The sequence below is a fragment of the Amblyomma americanum genome, chromosome 1, assembly GCF_052857255.1.
Source record: "Amblyomma americanum isolate KBUSLIRL-KWMA chromosome 1, ASM5285725v1, whole genome shotgun sequence".
NCBI classification, from domain to species: domain Eukaryota; kingdom Metazoa; phylum Arthropoda; class Arachnida; order Ixodida; family Ixodidae; genus Amblyomma; species Amblyomma americanum.
In genome coordinates this window covers 172,125,057-172,141,440 of record NC_135497.1, presented here as the reverse complement: position 1 = coordinate 172,141,440, position 16,384 = coordinate 172,125,057, and the positions used below count along the sequence as shown (strand labels likewise).

Below are 16,384 nucleotides of genomic sequence, written 5' to 3'. Positions count from 1 at the left end.
GTCGAGAGTTCCAACACGTGAAAATGTCGCGACTTGACTTTCGCTGTTCCAAACTGTTCAACACTGCTTGAATTATCCATAATTTCCAAAACGTAGTCCTTAAAAGCCAGCCGAAGCAATGCGCTACGCAGCAACGCCGTCGGTGCTGGACGGAGATCCCCGTGGATGACGTCACGACAGTCCCGGTCAATCGCGGGCAAGAGCGGCGTTCGCTCGGCGCCCTGAGGCGATGGGGCCCGTTTTCTTCTAAAAACAACTTTCTGCGTTTATTTCCGCTCTTTTTGAATGAGATATTCTTTTTCAGCGGACTAAAACCTATAAAATGACGTAGCGAACTCATTTTTTTCGAAAAGTGCTTCAGCTTCCCTTTAACATGAAGCAGAAAGCAAAATGGTAGGGTTTTAACGCAGTTAAACTGAGTAGACGTGAGAAAGAATGTGTTTAGCCTGATTGACTGTACCCACCCCCGGATGCGCATTCTTACGCTCTCGCGGTACCCTCGCTCTTCCTCGGTTTCCCGTGGCAGCTACGCCCTCCCCCCGCCCCTGGTTGCCGTGGCAACCAATCTGCGGTTGCGGTTTCCTCCGGCCTTCCACTGTAACCTTCCTACTCTTCCTCCAGTAACCCCCCCCCCCCCCCCCCCGGGTATTTCTCGGGGCAACTATTCTCCGGTTGCTCATTCTTGTTCTCTCGCCATACACTCCTCTATCTACGGTAACCACCTTGCGGTTACGCATTCTCCCATTCTCTCCGTACCCGTGGCAACATTTCTCCGGTTGTGGATTCTTATACTATCGTCATTATACCATCCTCCTTCCACGATAATCACCCTTCGGTTATGCATTCCCCACTCCCTCCATACCCCCCGTGTTCCACGTAACCCTCCTCGTTCTCCTTCAACAGTAATCACTCGCCGTGTGATCCCCATCGCAGTTACCTTCCGCGTACGCACTACTATTACTACAACGACGCGAAACCCATGGAACGGGTGCTTAATGGCTGCCACTGTAAAATAGCAAGCAGCACGTAGCTTCGGAAGCTAGCGGCAGGACAAAATGAAGATAGTTACTACGTAAGGCTATTATAATAGTCGGTGCGGGCAGTGAAGCGTTCGAGTTCCGTTGGGCTTCACTGAAGTGTTTCACCAGCCGAAAAGAATGTATGTTCTCCTAACACGCACATATTCTCAGCTTCGCAACCTTGCATCCAACGAGGAAGCCGTCGCATTCGAGTTTCCTCGGCTCCTCTCAAGCCGCAAGTTTTACTCTGTAGTGCCACCTTGAGCTAATTTGAGTTTTTAATTATTTAACCGACGGAGTAGCGTTCAATAGTTCTCAGTGGTAGACGGCAACGCAACGCCACCGCCATACGCCCTTCGCGACGCACACCAGCGGAAGTGTCTCTTAATTCTGTGAGGATTTGCGCGGCGGGACCGGAGACCCTACACATAGCGAAGTTGCTGATCGCCAACTTCGAGTCACCTACTAAGTGTGTAAAGGCGATGGCCGTGGCGATGGCGGCCTCCTCCGCGACTAGCGCTCTAGAGGTGGAAACCGTCTCCGCCATAGCCAGTCTTGCCGGTTGATTGCCGGGGTGTGTTACTCCGCATACAGAGTAGTTGTTCTGGTTCTCCGCGTATTCTGCGGCGTCGACGTGGAGGACATCTTGCAGCCGGCTCAGGGTCTTGTGCAGGCTCATCGCTCATGCTTCTCTACGGCCTTGGTGCGCGTGAGGGTTCATATTTCGGGCGAGAGGTTTGATGATGATCCTCTTTCGGATGTTGCTTGGGATAACTTGGGGGAGATCTTGCAAGGGTTCGCCTTCAATCCCCAGCCTGTCGAGTATTCTCCTGCCGGCGGGAGTGCTAGACAGGCGCCTTATATGGGCAGTTGGTTGTGCCTCCTTGTGTTCCTCGTAGGTATTGTGGACCCCGAGTTTGAGTAGCTCCTCGTAGGGAGTCGAGCGAGCCAGGCCCATGGCTGTTTTATAAGCCATTCTGATGATGGCGTCGACTAGTTCCACCTCAAAAACCTGGAGGCTAACGAAAAGGGTTCAGCTTAAGTTAAGAACAACGCAGGGAGCAATGGAAAGAAAAATGATAGGTGTAACGTTAAAAGACCGAAAGCGGGCAGAGTGGGTGAGGGAACAAACGCGGGTTAATGGCTTCTATAGTCGATATCAAGAGGAAAAAATGGGCTTGGGCAGAGCATGTAATGCGAAGACAAGGTAACCGCTGGTCCTTAAGGGTAGCGGAGTGGATTCCAAGCGTAGGCAAGCGTAGAAGGGGGCGGGAGAAAGTTAGGTGGGCGGATGAGTTTAAGAAGTTTGCGGGGATCGGCGGCCGCAGTTGGTAAAAGACAGGGTTAATTGGAAAACATGAGACAGGCTTTTGTCCCGCAGTGGGCGTAGTCAGGTTGTTGTTGATGATGATGATGACGATTTTGGGACAGGCCCACGAGTGCTTAGTGTCGGGGCTTTCGCGGTACTTGACGAGCACTTTGTACGCCAGAGTCATTTTTTGAACGAAGCGCACTGTTGCACCACTTGATGGCGTGTTAGGGCTTGAAGGAGGGTTCGTACTGGTTGGGTTACCGCAGTGCAGTCGTTAATTTCATTCCTTGAGCATGAAGAACCAGCGGGCGGCGTTTGTTCACACGAGGAGAGAGCGACAAAGAAGAAGGACAAAAAGCCTAAGGTGAGCTCTCACTGCACAGTTGATATGTAGATACTGAAGGAGTAACTGCATTTAAAATAAAACTTGGCATAATAACGAACTTAAGAGATGCAATTGCGCGGCTGCGTATCTGACCCTTGGGCCTAGGTCTAACGTCTGGTGGTTTGCGCTTTGCCGCAACCAGAGTTGACAAGAAGGACTGCGCTCTGGGTTGGCTTTGTGGGAATGGATAGGGTGAATTATCAAAAATGCATCAGTTACCGACAGCAGTTTGTGCTGAACCGCTGGCCCATATGTAAAATTTAGCCTGGGTTGTCCCCGAATCAATGAACTGTCGTGATTATATCGTTTTTTTTTCAATGCACTGAGCTTTTACGGGAAGCTTAGCGCTAGTTTATTGGCTTCAATTACGAAGGGCTTCTATGAAGACAAACATGTCACGAACTAATTCAAAATAGAGAACAGCGCAAACTACCGTATTTTCTCTGATAATGAGCGCTCTCTCATAATGAACGCACCTTCTACTTCTACTTTCGAAAAGGGCAGTTAATTTTTTCCCTCGCGTAATGAACGCACTCCATTCTTTCGGTGCGCAGTCTGCTAATGAGCGCAGTGAATGCCAGTAGGCCGCCTCTTTTTTGAACGCCGAAACAACTATGCAATACTACAAAGGGCCATCTGTATTATTATTCCTCTAGGAACCCGGGAAACAATATAAACCGCGCCTTGTCACAAAGGTTTTTTCCGCGCTGAATGCTTATGAGTTGTGCTAATGTGAATTGTAGTTCGGCTTTCGTTGAAATCATAATGAACCGTGTTACCGAGTTATACGTGCATAATTAAGACAAAAGTTCTTGACTCTGCTCTCGAGCGAAGAAGATTTGTTTGGAAGGTAGATCCTACATGATGGAGTATTTATTCCACTAGCCTAGTGTATATGCCGTTTGTATACCGTTAAACAATTTTTTCTTAATATTTGAACCTGCGTAATGAACGCACGCTTCAAATTTTGAGAGATGTGAAGGGAGGTGCGTTCATTATGCAAGTACAGTATCCCATTCTGCTGTGCGCCCGCGTAGCTTCCGAAAATCGGGCAGGTGGTGCCGAGATTAGGTAAGGCCACGGTAGCAAAAACTGGCGTTTGTGTAGCAAGTACAAAGGCACGCTGCGGGTTCGGCACGGTCGATTGATGGCAGCAGCATGGCTGTGTTGTTGAGACTGCACTGTCTCGATTTCGACGTCCACCTCTCTGTAGTCCGCCTCCGGGCTAGCTCTGCCATGGCGGCACTAAATGTGCGGCGCCGGCGCCTCCACGTATAGTCCGGCCGTGGCTTTGCTCTTTGCTGTCGATCCCGGCACGCCAGTGTATGCTCCGATCCGCCACGGCTCGTGTGACCAGTATGCGGGAACATGTCCACGGCGCCTTGGGAGGGTGATAATTTGATAAACAAAACCCAGAGTCTGCGGCGCCGTAGAGTCACCCGTCCACCGCAGCTGCAGCGACAACCCGGCTGACGGGGTCGAACGCGGGGACCGGTTTGGCAAGTTGCGATAACTTTAGGCACAACGCAAGTTGCAAACCTTGATCTCTTTCTTTATCATGATCCATGGAGCACTACAGCTTTATCTGTCAGAACAGCGTCACTGACTTCGTGCTTGTAATAAAGAGATGTAATAGAATAGAGAGGAAAGGTTCGAAAGGTTTGGGGGAGGGGGGGGGGGGGGGTAGAAAACAGTTTGCGCTATTATTGGCCTGGCAATGTTTTTGGAGTAATGCTTCCCCACCTACTCCTGTGCCTGAGATGCCTTTACTCATGCAATGGTAAAACCTTAAAATTCTAAAAACGATTCAGTGGCTGCTTAGGTCTAAACTAAAGAGGCGCATTGTGGTTGTTAAATGGAATGTACAAATGTTAAAGTATTTGATACGGTTTCCTGGAGGCTTCAGTCTAGGAACGCTGGTTGCACATTACAAGAACCTTCTTTTGGCATGCAAGACTGCGGTATTGTGATTTACCTAATCGAGTATGTTTAAAACGAAAATGTGTGTGACCTGGACGCGACACTTTGGGTAAGGCTAGTTTTTTTTTTTTTTGTTGCGATGCATGGTGTCCAAGGCAGTGCGGTGACATCGAGACGAATTTGACCAACGCTGCACAGTAGTTTATACTTGCAATTCCCATCACTTCGGCAGGAAGGGCGAGTGTAAGCGTATACGTAATTGAGCAGACTGATGTTTCCCCTTTACAGTCTAGTCTGGGCCCCGTGTAGTGGATGTAGTTAGATCCTACAAATCAAGTGTGGACTTCACGAAAAGCAGGTTTGCGTTATTTCAGCCAACCAAAAACCTTCGTCATGGCCATAATTGAAGTGTCCTTCGGCGAATATGTCGGCACAGTTACAGGATTGTTTAATTTCCTCGAAATCGTAAGTATTTCCTCCCTTCTTTCGTCGCATATTTACCCCTGTACGACATATACATAAACTATAGTCTCTGTAGATATACAGCCTCATGCACTGGACTGTGTACTCACAATTACTAAGCTCAAGACAATCATGACTTTTCGCGAATGCCTAGTTGGTGCACAAGAGAAGCGAGTAGTATTGCCATCATGGTTAATACTTTTGCTTGAAATTAAGAAGTACTGGTAAGCTATGGGCCAAGAAATTTAGTTATCCTATCTTGCTGAAGCGGATGAAGTTTACTGGCCAACCTATAGCGTGCTGGATTGCTGGAAAGGGAGGGTTTATCCTGCCAAGCGATCATGTAACTCATCAGGCAATTTGTATCAACAAGGACTACATGATTAAGAATACGTCTGCCTGGAATGGCGTCAGGCAGGGTGATGCAGCCCCTCCACTGTTACTTACAGCCTGTCGGCTGTAACTTTTCAAAACAGTAGGTGGAGAAAAATTGGGCGTGAAAGTTAACGAGGAACATATCAGCAAACCTTCTATTTTCTCTTGACCCTGCCCTGTTCAGTAATTCAAGAGGTGAGTTTCAGAACTGTACTGAGGATTGAAATATGCAGACAATAAAAGCAAAGCTAATAATTTATCTGAAGCTCTTCGCCTTGCCCCGAGACGAAAAGGGACTCCACGTAGAGAGGCCCTATCCACGGACCATTTAGCCCACATGGCTACGGCACGCTTGGATCACACTGCCGCAGGTGGAGCAGCTTCACTGGCTGGCATTCGCAATGGACACACCGCACCCCTTAGTCACATGACGTTCTTTACTTAGGGCAGACCAGTGTGAATTCGGCGATTTTTGAAGCGTTCATCTCTCATTTCTGCCTTAAATCCGGTACTGGGCCCATTGTACAAATATTGCTGTAATATCAATTTAAAAGACATCAAGGTAATCTTCAACATTTTGGCGACAAGTATCGGATTGCAGTAGACATATATCGAGAGTGAAAGCACAGGCGTGCACATCTTCCCACAAGAGCAGTAAAAAGGGAGGAGGGACAAACTTTAATGGGAGAGAAATTGAGAGTATAACAATTAGGTAGGCTGGTACAACCGGGAAACACAAGCTGGTTGATAGTGTCCTAGTTGGCGCTTGGCGCATGTTTGTCATAAAGGACCTGCCTAGTAAGCTTGAAAGGCCACTCGTCATAACTGTTCATGCACAAGGCAAGCAGCCAGCGACCAGTGCCTTCAAATAAGGAACGAAATAAGGAAAAGAAATGTGCAAGGACATTTGCTTAGAGGACAAGAAAAGGTCGATGAATTTCATCACTATTCTGTGCATCGAGGCGCTATATAATAGGAACGCACGCATTTTTTTGTTGTTTCAGGCCCAGAAAAATGCGCAGCTTTTTTACAGCTGAGTGACATTAGTGATACATTCCTCCCTCCTTCCCCTTTAAAACAATAAAGAAAAAACACTTGCAGCTCCAGCTCTGGTCGTGTGCAGATTAGACTTGTGACGTGCCAAGAGGTATCATGGGTTCAGTTCAAGTATAAAAATTTTACCTGCATTTCCACGGGTGTGTTTTCTTCTAAAACGCAGGCCGTACGACCTGTAAATTAAAAAAAAAAAAAGGTTGGGATAAACGTGACGACTCCCAATACAGACCTGTCTTTATTCTTTACGTGTTTTGTAGGGTTGTTAAAAAATTCTGTTCAAGCGGCTGTCTTATGTCCGCAATAAACATAACGTCGTAGCAAAATTTCAATATGCTTTTGATAACAAAAAGTCTTGCAGGCGGTCCTATGGCAGCAGACAGAGCATTTCTTGAACTTTCATAGAGAAAACAGCTGCCAGACTGATTTTCTCTTGGAAACTATTGCTCAGGAGTAAAGCGTCAACTCCAAGGGCCCTTCCTGGGCTTACGCGCTCAGCGTCGGCGCTCCTGGCGTACGCCGGAACGGGCGTCGAAAAGGGGCATGCATCTCCATGTTCTTGGTGCTGGCTCGCTTCCCCTCTCGAGCCAAGGGAGGGAATTTCAAGCCGTGGAGAGAAGGGGTTGGGGGCGATGAAAGGACAACTTAAACCGCGAAGTTCGGGGAACCTGGAAGAGCTTGAAGCCACGAAGAAGAGGGCCATCGAGAGCACCGCGATCCTTCCATTGTTATAAACCGGACCCCTCTTCCGACGCGTACGCGAGCGCCCGTGCGCTGACGCCGATATCTAGTACGGACAGATATCGGCGCCTCACCGAGGCTCGCTGGCGTCTCCTGCAGTGCGCATGCGCAGACCGGTTTTGGTGTACGCCAAGAGCGCCGACGCTGAGCGCGTACGCCCAGGAAGGGCCCTTGGAGTTCGCGCTTAAGGGGTGGCAACCCTCCCTGCAGGTTACTGGACCTCTGCAAGCCTGCGTCATCGGCGCATGTGTAGTGGGCGAAATAATCTCTAGAGGGTGTTGGGAAACGTACCGCTACTGACAGCGTAGTGCAGCACGACGCGTAGCGAGGCGGCTCTAATTGGGAGAAAGGAGGCGGCACAAAGCGCGACTCCTGCAAAACCGGTTGAGTGGTGAAAATGGGTGCTTTTTCCCACCACGGCATGCCTCTTTGACCTCACGTTGTTTACACCAGGGAGAGGTCGATAGACGCATTTCTGGTAAACATGGTACACCCTTCAGGCATTCGCAGGCAGTTATTTTTCGATATCTATCAAAGTGCTTGGTATTTCCTTTTCAGAACTTTTGTAGTGAAGTTATCAGGTCGTCTTTTTCAGAAGTTGTAGGCTCTCCCAGTGTACTCCTCCACAGTTACTTCCTCCCTCAGCCGGGGAACATAATGGTTTATAAGAGACTATGCGCGCATCGCATTCCCTAACAGCGTAACTACTGCTGTGTGTGGGGTACAGCTACGGAATAAAATGTTAGCACGATTTTAGGAATGCAGAAAAGAATCTTGCGATTAACTGCGAACCTACGGTATTGAGAGCCAGCTGCCCACCCTTTTAAACGGTTGAACATGACCTACATCGGTATGGGCTCTTTTTCAGTATACTCGGAAGGATCTCATTCCGTCCGGATACGGCAGCCTTGTCTCCAAACAGCCTATCGGATTAAGGAAGGGAACCGTACACTGAAGCTCTCAAACTTTCACACAACGTGAGGTATAAGCAGATGTCCAAAAATAATTTTCCGCGACTCATAAATAACTACAATAGGTTAGAAACCGATGTTTTAAGATTAGCCATCCCATAATTGATACAGTTATGGTTTATACGGGTTTATTATTATTATTTAACGCCCCAAAGCGACTCAGGCTATGAGAGACGCCGTAGTGAAGGTCTTCGGAACTTTCGACCACCTGGGATTCTTTAACGTGCATTGACATCGCGCAGTACACGGGCCTCTAGAATTTCGCCTCCATCGACATTCGACCGCCGCGGCTGTGATCGAACCCGCGTCTTTCGGGTCAGCAGCCGAGCTCCATAACCACTGAGCCACCGTGGCGGCAGAACTGAAACGATGCTCAAAATTGAATTTGAAGTTGAATTTCTGTATTGTGCTGTCTGTATATATGTCAGTACCGATGTTAGTGCGATCACACTTACTCGCCCGATGTTACAGATGGTTTTTGTTTAACATACAAAGCGCAGCTAGAAACACTAAATGTGTCTTCGTGGTGTCCACGTGCGAAAAACTGTGTTCTCGCGCAATATTATGTGCTTATCAATGCTAAACCGCCAGCCCTTTTTCCCGATAGGTAAACGCCGAGCAAGATCTTGCGATGTTTGCGGGTTTGCGCCAAGCGGGTTTGCAATGCTTGTGTGTTTGTGTCGAGCGAAATAAGTAAATAAAAAGAAACTAAATAAATATCCGCGGCTGTGTTTCAAACACGCGGCGCACGAACAGATCAGCTTCGCTGGCCACTGCGTGAGAACACTAGGTTATCGCCGCAGCCGAACACGCCTCGTGTTAAACTGCAACACACTCTCGTGCTGTGCATTGCACGTCGTCTTCTCCATCAACTAATACTACTATCAAAATAATGTTCGCGCTTTGAGCTATGTGGCGGCAGTGACAGAGAGATGTGCGCTGCATGCGTTGGCGTTGACAACATTGCTGCAGAAGCGCGGCACTGGAGCATATATGCCGCCGACGAAAATTGGGTAAATTGACATTGACGATGAACAAGTTGAAGACGCGCATAACTTTGCTCCCTGGGTCAGCGGACACCTCATTTGCGCTTTCAGGCACGTGGCGGTGGTGTCCATCTGAAAAAAAGAAAAAAACTGCTTTCACACAATATTTAGCGCTTAGTAATGATGATGTCCTCACGCACACACGCACGGCGGCGGATTGGCTTAGCAATGCTAAACCGCCAGAAGGTTTTTCTCTTTTTCCTGCTTCACCTTGGTATGCAAAATAAGGGCTCAAATGTTACTTGAGATGAAGAACTGTTCTTCCTCTCAACTGATTTGTATACGCAATGTATTGCGTATACAGATGACACGCTGTCTATCGCAGTAAAGGAGCAGGCACCAATAAACAAGAAACGCCGTGGGGGCAGCAGAGAACCACTCGCAGAGAGCAGTAAGGCTTGGAAACTGGCCGGGTGACTGCATAGCGCTGGAAAGATTTAAATGGAAGAAATAGGAAAGACCTTTGTCCTCCAATCGACATAAACGGGCATCCTGTTACGTTTGTGTGGCGGTTTGGGCAAGAAAAGGAAAATCTGTGCTTAGGATGAGGTCCACAACCTGTTAAGACAGTTCAGTGGAAAAGTTGCGCGTGAGCTGGAAAGCAAATGACCAGGAAGCGAAGTGCGTCATGCGAACCTAAAAAGAACTTTTTTAGTGGCAGAAGCCTGTTTTGCGACACTGCTTTTGCGCGTCCGCAAGAGTTAGAAGTGATGACAGCCCACGCGGCCGAGTGGATTATATGACAGGGATAATAACTGAACGATGGCGCACCAGAAATACGGGGCATTAGAAGGCATTATTTTTTCCTGGTGTCGGAGCCACCTTGATGAGTTCAGCAGTGACCCTGATGACCACATTTTCTGCCCAGGTTGGGGGACTCGTGTTGTTCGGCCTCATGTGCTCTATCAAGGAGAACACTCACCTGAACATCTTCCTGTTCAGCGTCAGCTACGCGTTCTCTTTCAATGGCATCCATATCATGATCTGCAGCTTCTTCTCCAGACGCACCATGGAAATCATGAGACAGGTCTTCTACGTGAGTACTTGTGGTCCATCCAGGCCTTATCTGAAGCTTGCAATCTTTCACGATGGGAAATTACACATGAATTTATAGACCTTCGGTGTTCAGGCAGTGGGGTGAGGAGTGTAACAAGCTCGCATCCACTAACTTCTCCAGAGACGTGCCTCGGTTGGTCCTCATGCGAACTCGTGCCAAGCGCCCGTATGCCGCACGACAGCAGGTTCAGGTGTATCAGTGAGCATCGGCTCAATAAGATGTCAGTGATGCTAATATCAATGATGTCAGTGATGCCGGCTAAGATGTCAATGATGTCGATGTGCTGAACTGTTCGATGCATTTGAACATTGACCGATGGTAATTTGTGTTGTTAATTTTTGAAGTTCCTAAAAAGGGTGTCGCCTCCACTTCCAGCTTTATTAAACAAATTGTTCACCGGGGCATAAGAATGGACGCCCATTCTTTAAAATGAACACGAAACAAACACTATTTTACAGTAAGAGGTACTACAGTCGAGCGCAGTTATTCGGCTGCACATGTAACGAAGGCTGGCTTATTACGAAAGAGTGCGGTGCTACCGTCAAAATATGCGTAAGGGCAATGGTAGTTCGCCTCAGATACAACGAACAACTGTCGCTGCACCACTCGCTTATAGCAAACGAGGAGGTGCCGTAAACTCGCTCGCGAAGTTCAAAAACCTGCGCTTCCAGCTAGTGCGGAGACAAAGGCGCGTCTCTCAGCCGCGACGAAACCGCCCCGAAAAGAGCATGTCGACTAAAAAAAGCAAGAAAAGGCAGCATTGAAGCTATAGGTAACCGCCTGCCAAGCGTACGCCGATGGCCTATAAGGTCAGTCACTGCCTGCGTGTGCGCCGACAGGGCGAAGCATCCCAAACTGCAGCTGCAGAAGCGCGGTGGGCGCGAGACAGTGGCAACGTCGAAAACGAAGCTGCTGTGCATAGCCGTAGATAAACTAACGGAAGCGATTTGAAGTTTTTGAATACCTTGCTGGCCCCGCTGGTCACGTGGAATGTGTCACCTACCCCAGTCGGGTCACCTACCCCGGTGTACGCAAAGTACGAGCACCCCCCTACCTTTATGAATCTGATTGTGTGGCCGACCTGTCACCAGGTGTTATGGACGCTTCAACTACGATGATTTATATCCCGTTCCTAGAACAGATTGTTGCCAGCAAGTATCTCGGCGAGTAGAACATGACCGCCCTAGAGGGCCTAGAAAGCGCCGCGTGCGGTAGGTTCTGCTGTGAAGAAACAGACGCAAGTGACGCAGTTTTTAAGAAATAAGCACCTTTTTCGGCGGACTTAGTATTTCTGGCTGTAATACGGGGAGTTCAGTTGTTACGCACGTTGGATACAACGAATGCAATCCTCATGACCTTCATTAAGTGTGCTCGACTGTATATGCGACGCGATGGGATATTTCTGCCGCGGCGGACTGGACTACGGCGCCGCATCCGGAACGCAATGAAACCGAGCTCGAATAGCCCGTTGGTGCAAACCAAATGTTTCTTGTCACATCATGCGCATTAGCTGCGTGCGCGGAGTGGTGCTAGTTTTTGCGTCATTAAAGGCAAGAACAAAAACGTCCTCAGACAGTCTTTAGACTATCCATAGACTTTTGTCAATAAAGTCCATAGACTTTCTACCGACAAATCCTCCAGTGCGCCTGAGCAGTAGCAGCCGCCGCAGTTACTATACAATGTAGTTGTAATAAAGCTGCCAACAGCAACGTGGCACATGAGTCGCATTGTGGGAGGACCATGGATTCAGCTAATGCAGAGCGTCGTGCTCTAAACATTGCACGTATGCGGGAGCCCAGAACCGCGAATGTGCGGCGGGTCGAACAGAGGACTGAAGCTCTCGGGACGCTGTCAGCAAATGCGGCGCACGAAAACATGATGAAGTCCGAGGCAACTCAATTCTCGCACCATAAAGCTCTCTCGTTGAAATCCTCCGAGAACAGAAACACAATCGTCACACACGCATGCGCGGCAGCAGCATTCAAAAAGCAAATGCAACAACCGCGACAGCACAATGTGAATAAGCAATTTCCTGTTATCTGCTTTACTGGCCTAGTCAAGCCAAGGTCATCGGCGCCACAATGGGACCTTGAAGTAGAGGAGCGGCGGCGGCAAGGCAGCCACGTGACATATCACGTCACTCCTTGCCCGGCCGGGAGCTTTGGCTCTGGGCGACCGGGCGTCGCATCGAACACAACCAGCGCGTTCCGCTGAACGCATCAAAGTGCACCGGCGTTCTACGCAGAACCAATTTCCATGCCCTGTGCATGCGATGCCGGCAGACGCTTCCTCGCTCCACTCGGTCAAGGTGTGTGACGTCACGGAGGGAGTAGGCAGCACACCTCGGATGCCTCCTTTCGTTCTCTCCGCAACGCGGCGACGGCGACGGAGCGCGCATCTGCCGGTGCTCTCCACGGCGGGCGTTGAATAGAACACAACCAGCGTTCCGTTGAGCGCATCAAAGTGCACCTGCGTTCTATGCGGAACCCACTTTCATGCACTTCGCATGCGATGCTGCGTTGGTAAGACTAAATAATCAGGGATAAAAAAATAATCGATACTAAACAACGCAAAACATGTGTACAGTCGAGGGCAAAACTCTTTGGACCACATGTTCCTCAATCGAAGCCGAGAGCTTTACTGCTATCCGGCGGCTGGAGGCCACACTTGTGGAGATGAAAGAACAAATTTTTGTCTTTCACCTCCACAAGTGCGGTCTCCACCCACCGGCTAATAGTAGAGCTATTTGCTTCGTTTCAGGAACACGTGCTAGAAAGATTTTGTCCCCGACTGTACGTCATTATGAGCCTAACCTGGCTTAAACCACAGCACAACCAAGCTAACAAAACATTTGGCTTGCATAACAACGCTTAGCTGAGCTAAACTGCAACCATTTTTTTGTAATTCTTCTAGTAGCAAGTAGCACTGCCGCAATGATTGATCTGCTCTCCTCACAGTACGTGTTCTACCAGATGACGGCAGCCATGTCCTACGTGGGCGCCTCAGTGAAACTTGTCAAGGACTCACCAGCTGTCCCCGTTCACGCTGTAAGTCGGAGATGTGAAAACACCTCGAATGTTGTCTTTCCTTTCCCCTGGGTGGGAGCAAGTGCTTATGACTCGAGCGCTAATTTACGACGACCTGTAATACGTCGAAAGAATGTACCGTAAGACGCGAAGGTGCCCATTACAGCTTAATGTTTGGCCCCTTATATTTGACTTGAAAGTTTATTTCAAAGATGGGGACATATTTAAAGTGGATCAGGAGTTCAGTAGACTTGTGCCTTGGACGTCACTTGCTAGGATAGTTGTCTGCCCGCACTTGACAAAAAATGTGAACGGAGTGAGCTGGAGCGGCAGAAAATTCTTGCTTTTAGAGGTGCATGTTTGATGTCTAACGGGAATATTTTATTGACGAGGACCAATGAGTGTTGGCTCCAGAGATGTTAACACATCTTTACAAATGGCGAATTTTGTGTATGCGAGGAAAAAGCTTAATTTTAATCTGGTAGCATTAGGGTTGTCACAATACCAAAAATTCCGCCGGCATCCGGTGTCACGAAATTTGCTTATTTAGTAGAGAGAGGTGTGAGGCGCTTGAGCTCAACAAAGAATAAAAAAAATTGAAATCAAAACTGAGAAAAAAAGTGATACATGCAAATGTCGGCATCGTCGCAGCAAAGCGGATACCTGCTACTGCAGCTATAGCAGTACTGAAATGGCGGTTGATGACCGACAATTGCAAAGAAAGTGACACAGGCACACACTTAAGTTGCAACAGAAGCTGAGACAAACCTGAAATATAGTATTCTGCATTCCACTCTTAAGGTGACCTGAACGTTCTCATAGTTCTTTTTTCTTTAGCTTACTATAATTACTTAGACACGAACCGAAATCAACGTCATAACTACAATTTTTTTATCCCTTTCAGCAGCCCAATCAGCACTAACATCTTATAAAATTCTGGCTCAGAAATAAATAGCTTTTTCTGCGGTTATATGTCATTATATATGCAGTATATGTCAGTGTTTAGTCAAGTCGGAAGTGAATTGCCCGTCTCGCGCAAAATAAAAGCGGAGACTTTGTACAAAGTTCGACATATGTAATGCATTCTTTAACAGGCGGTCTCTCGGACAAGGCGCATGACGCGTATTGTGTGGCGGTGGCGCTCGATTTCGAGTCTGGGTCTTCTTTTACTGCGAGCCGAAGCGTCTGCAGAAGCGATTAGCACAATACTGCGTTATACGAACTACGTCAGCAGTATAGCTCTTTACTAGCTGTCATACAAAATCGTGAGGTCTTTCCGCAGCGAACGTATAATGAATAGCCTATAATAAAAGCATAAATATAATCAGGAGCGCATGTGAGTCGCGGACCGCGTGAGTCGCGACACGTTAGGTAGAAACATCTGGTAAAAAAAAAAATCCTTGGTTAGCTTGGCAGTCTCCGCGGTTGAAAGCATTTCTGCATTCTGGGTTGAGGATCGAGCGCGGGCGCGGAAAACGGATTTGTCAGGGAATACAACCAGACCACAGTCTACCTCTCAAAAATCAATGTGGCAGCGTTGCGCTACCGGCACACGTATGCAACAGACTCTAACCAGTGTGTTGGCGAAAGCTGCTCTGTCTCTACTTCGCCTTGCTGCAGACATAGCGGAGTATGCAAACCGACAGCTTCATCGTGAGGCAGCGAATGGAGTGAACCAGGACGCTGCGTATTTTTATGTCTTTGCGGTTGGGTGCCTTGACAAATGGCTGCCATATGGCTTCTGGAAGCGAAGGTGTTGCGAACATCATCTGTCTAGCGCTGTCTATTGACGTTGTACAGACAGAGCTAGGCTTGTCGTTCGCCGTATTGATGTACGCGGAGCAACCCGGAGACCCGGCGATCGTGCGGCTGTTTTTTCTTTTAGTCCGTGTTGCCGGGTGCCAATGCACAGAGTCTTTCGTTTGTACCTAACGACCTGAGAGAGACCCAATCATGATACATGGCCGGCTAGGACCAAATGGCTTGACGCATCGCTCGTATGCAAGAGATTGTCAAACGTCCCACAGGGAGAAAAACGACCCAAACTGCAAATAAAAGTAATAGCCCGAATGTACTGCCCCGACAGCGCTGCACTGAGTCGTGCTGAACATTCCTCCGGGAGGCGCGATCACTTGTGTGCGCTTGGGCAGCGCTGCCGTTGCCGATTGTGCGATGGCTGCAAGTACGCATCATGCTTGTGTCGTGCACTTCTGTGTTTCAGGTCGTCGGAATAATCACAGGAGGGCTTCACTTTCTGCATTTCATCACTGTTAGCTACAACGTCTATTTATGAAGGATGCACAGATGGAAGACAGCCGCTTCGTGGGACACAGTAACCGTGCCAAGTCTGCTACTGCTGACTATAAATCAAGGTTAAAACAGCATTTCGAGTACTGTTCAGTTCAGCAGTGTTTTCCATTCTTTGCTCTTGCCGGTGCGGTGGGGAATGAGCCGAAACTTCTAGTCTGATATGACGGTATTGCTAAACAAAAGAAGTAAATTCAAGCGAGAATTTCGCTACTGTGGGGAACAAAACGGTGCAAACATCCTTGAATTAGTTTTATTCCAGCCGCGTTTGACCTGCGTATACGAGACAGAAAACTTAAAGGATTGCGGAGCCACGAATGCGGAAGCATTGCGCAGTACACCCGTTCACCGCACCCACAGACACGCGCGCGCACGTGACGTCTTTGCCAAAAGTAACCATGCAACGGGGTTTGCTTAGTTAACACAGATTTGGAGCTTAATGGGTGCCATATAAGTGCTCCACTACGTGACTGAAAAACAAACCCAGCTGCATTGTCACTTGTGGCAAAGACAGTACATATACTTCAGTCGCACTCATCATGGGTCACAGCCAAAACGCCGGAGCTATGCAGGTAACGTCCAAGCACACATAGCGGTTACGGCCGCTTTGGCTGCTAATCAGTGAATCCCGCAGTAACAAAATAATCGGGAGCGGCGATATAATTTTGTTGTCGCGAAAATGTGGCGGCACACACTAGGAAATTTGGCTG

The 16,384-nt window shown here is 48.4% G+C and overlaps 1 protein-coding gene across 1 annotated transcript; it reads left to right on the top strand.

Moving 5' to 3' along the window:
- Window positions 1-2,493: 2,493 nt before the first annotated feature.
- Window positions 2,494-15,734, top strand: LOC144093498 (uncharacterized). The gene is made up of 5 exons (XM_077626945.1): window positions 2,494-2,695; window positions 5,011-5,101; window positions 10,153-10,320; window positions 13,299-13,388; window positions 15,589-15,734. The coding sequence occupies exons 1-5, from the start codon at window positions 2,625-2,627 to the stop codon at window positions 15,658-15,660; spliced, it is 492 nt and encodes a 163-aa protein (XP_077483071.1). The 5' UTR covers window positions 2,494-2,624; the 3' UTR covers window positions 15,661-15,734.
- Window positions 15,735-16,384: the final 650 nt, after the last annotated feature.

Excerpts from the sequence above, each read along its gene's own strand:
- LOC144093498 (XM_077626945.1), top strand. The coding sequence starts at position 2,625 with ATGAAGAACCAGCGGGCGGCGTTTGTTCACACGAGGAGAGAGCGACAA. Across the intron at positions 2,696-5,010 it reads AGAAGGACAAAAAGCCTAAG|CCAACCAAAAACCTTCGTCA; the intron begins GTGAGCTCTCAC and ends GCGTTATTTCAG. Across the intron at positions 10,321-13,298 it reads TCATGAGACAGGTCTTCTAC|TACGTGTTCTACCAGATGAC; the intron begins GTGAGTACTTGT and ends CTCTCCTCACAG.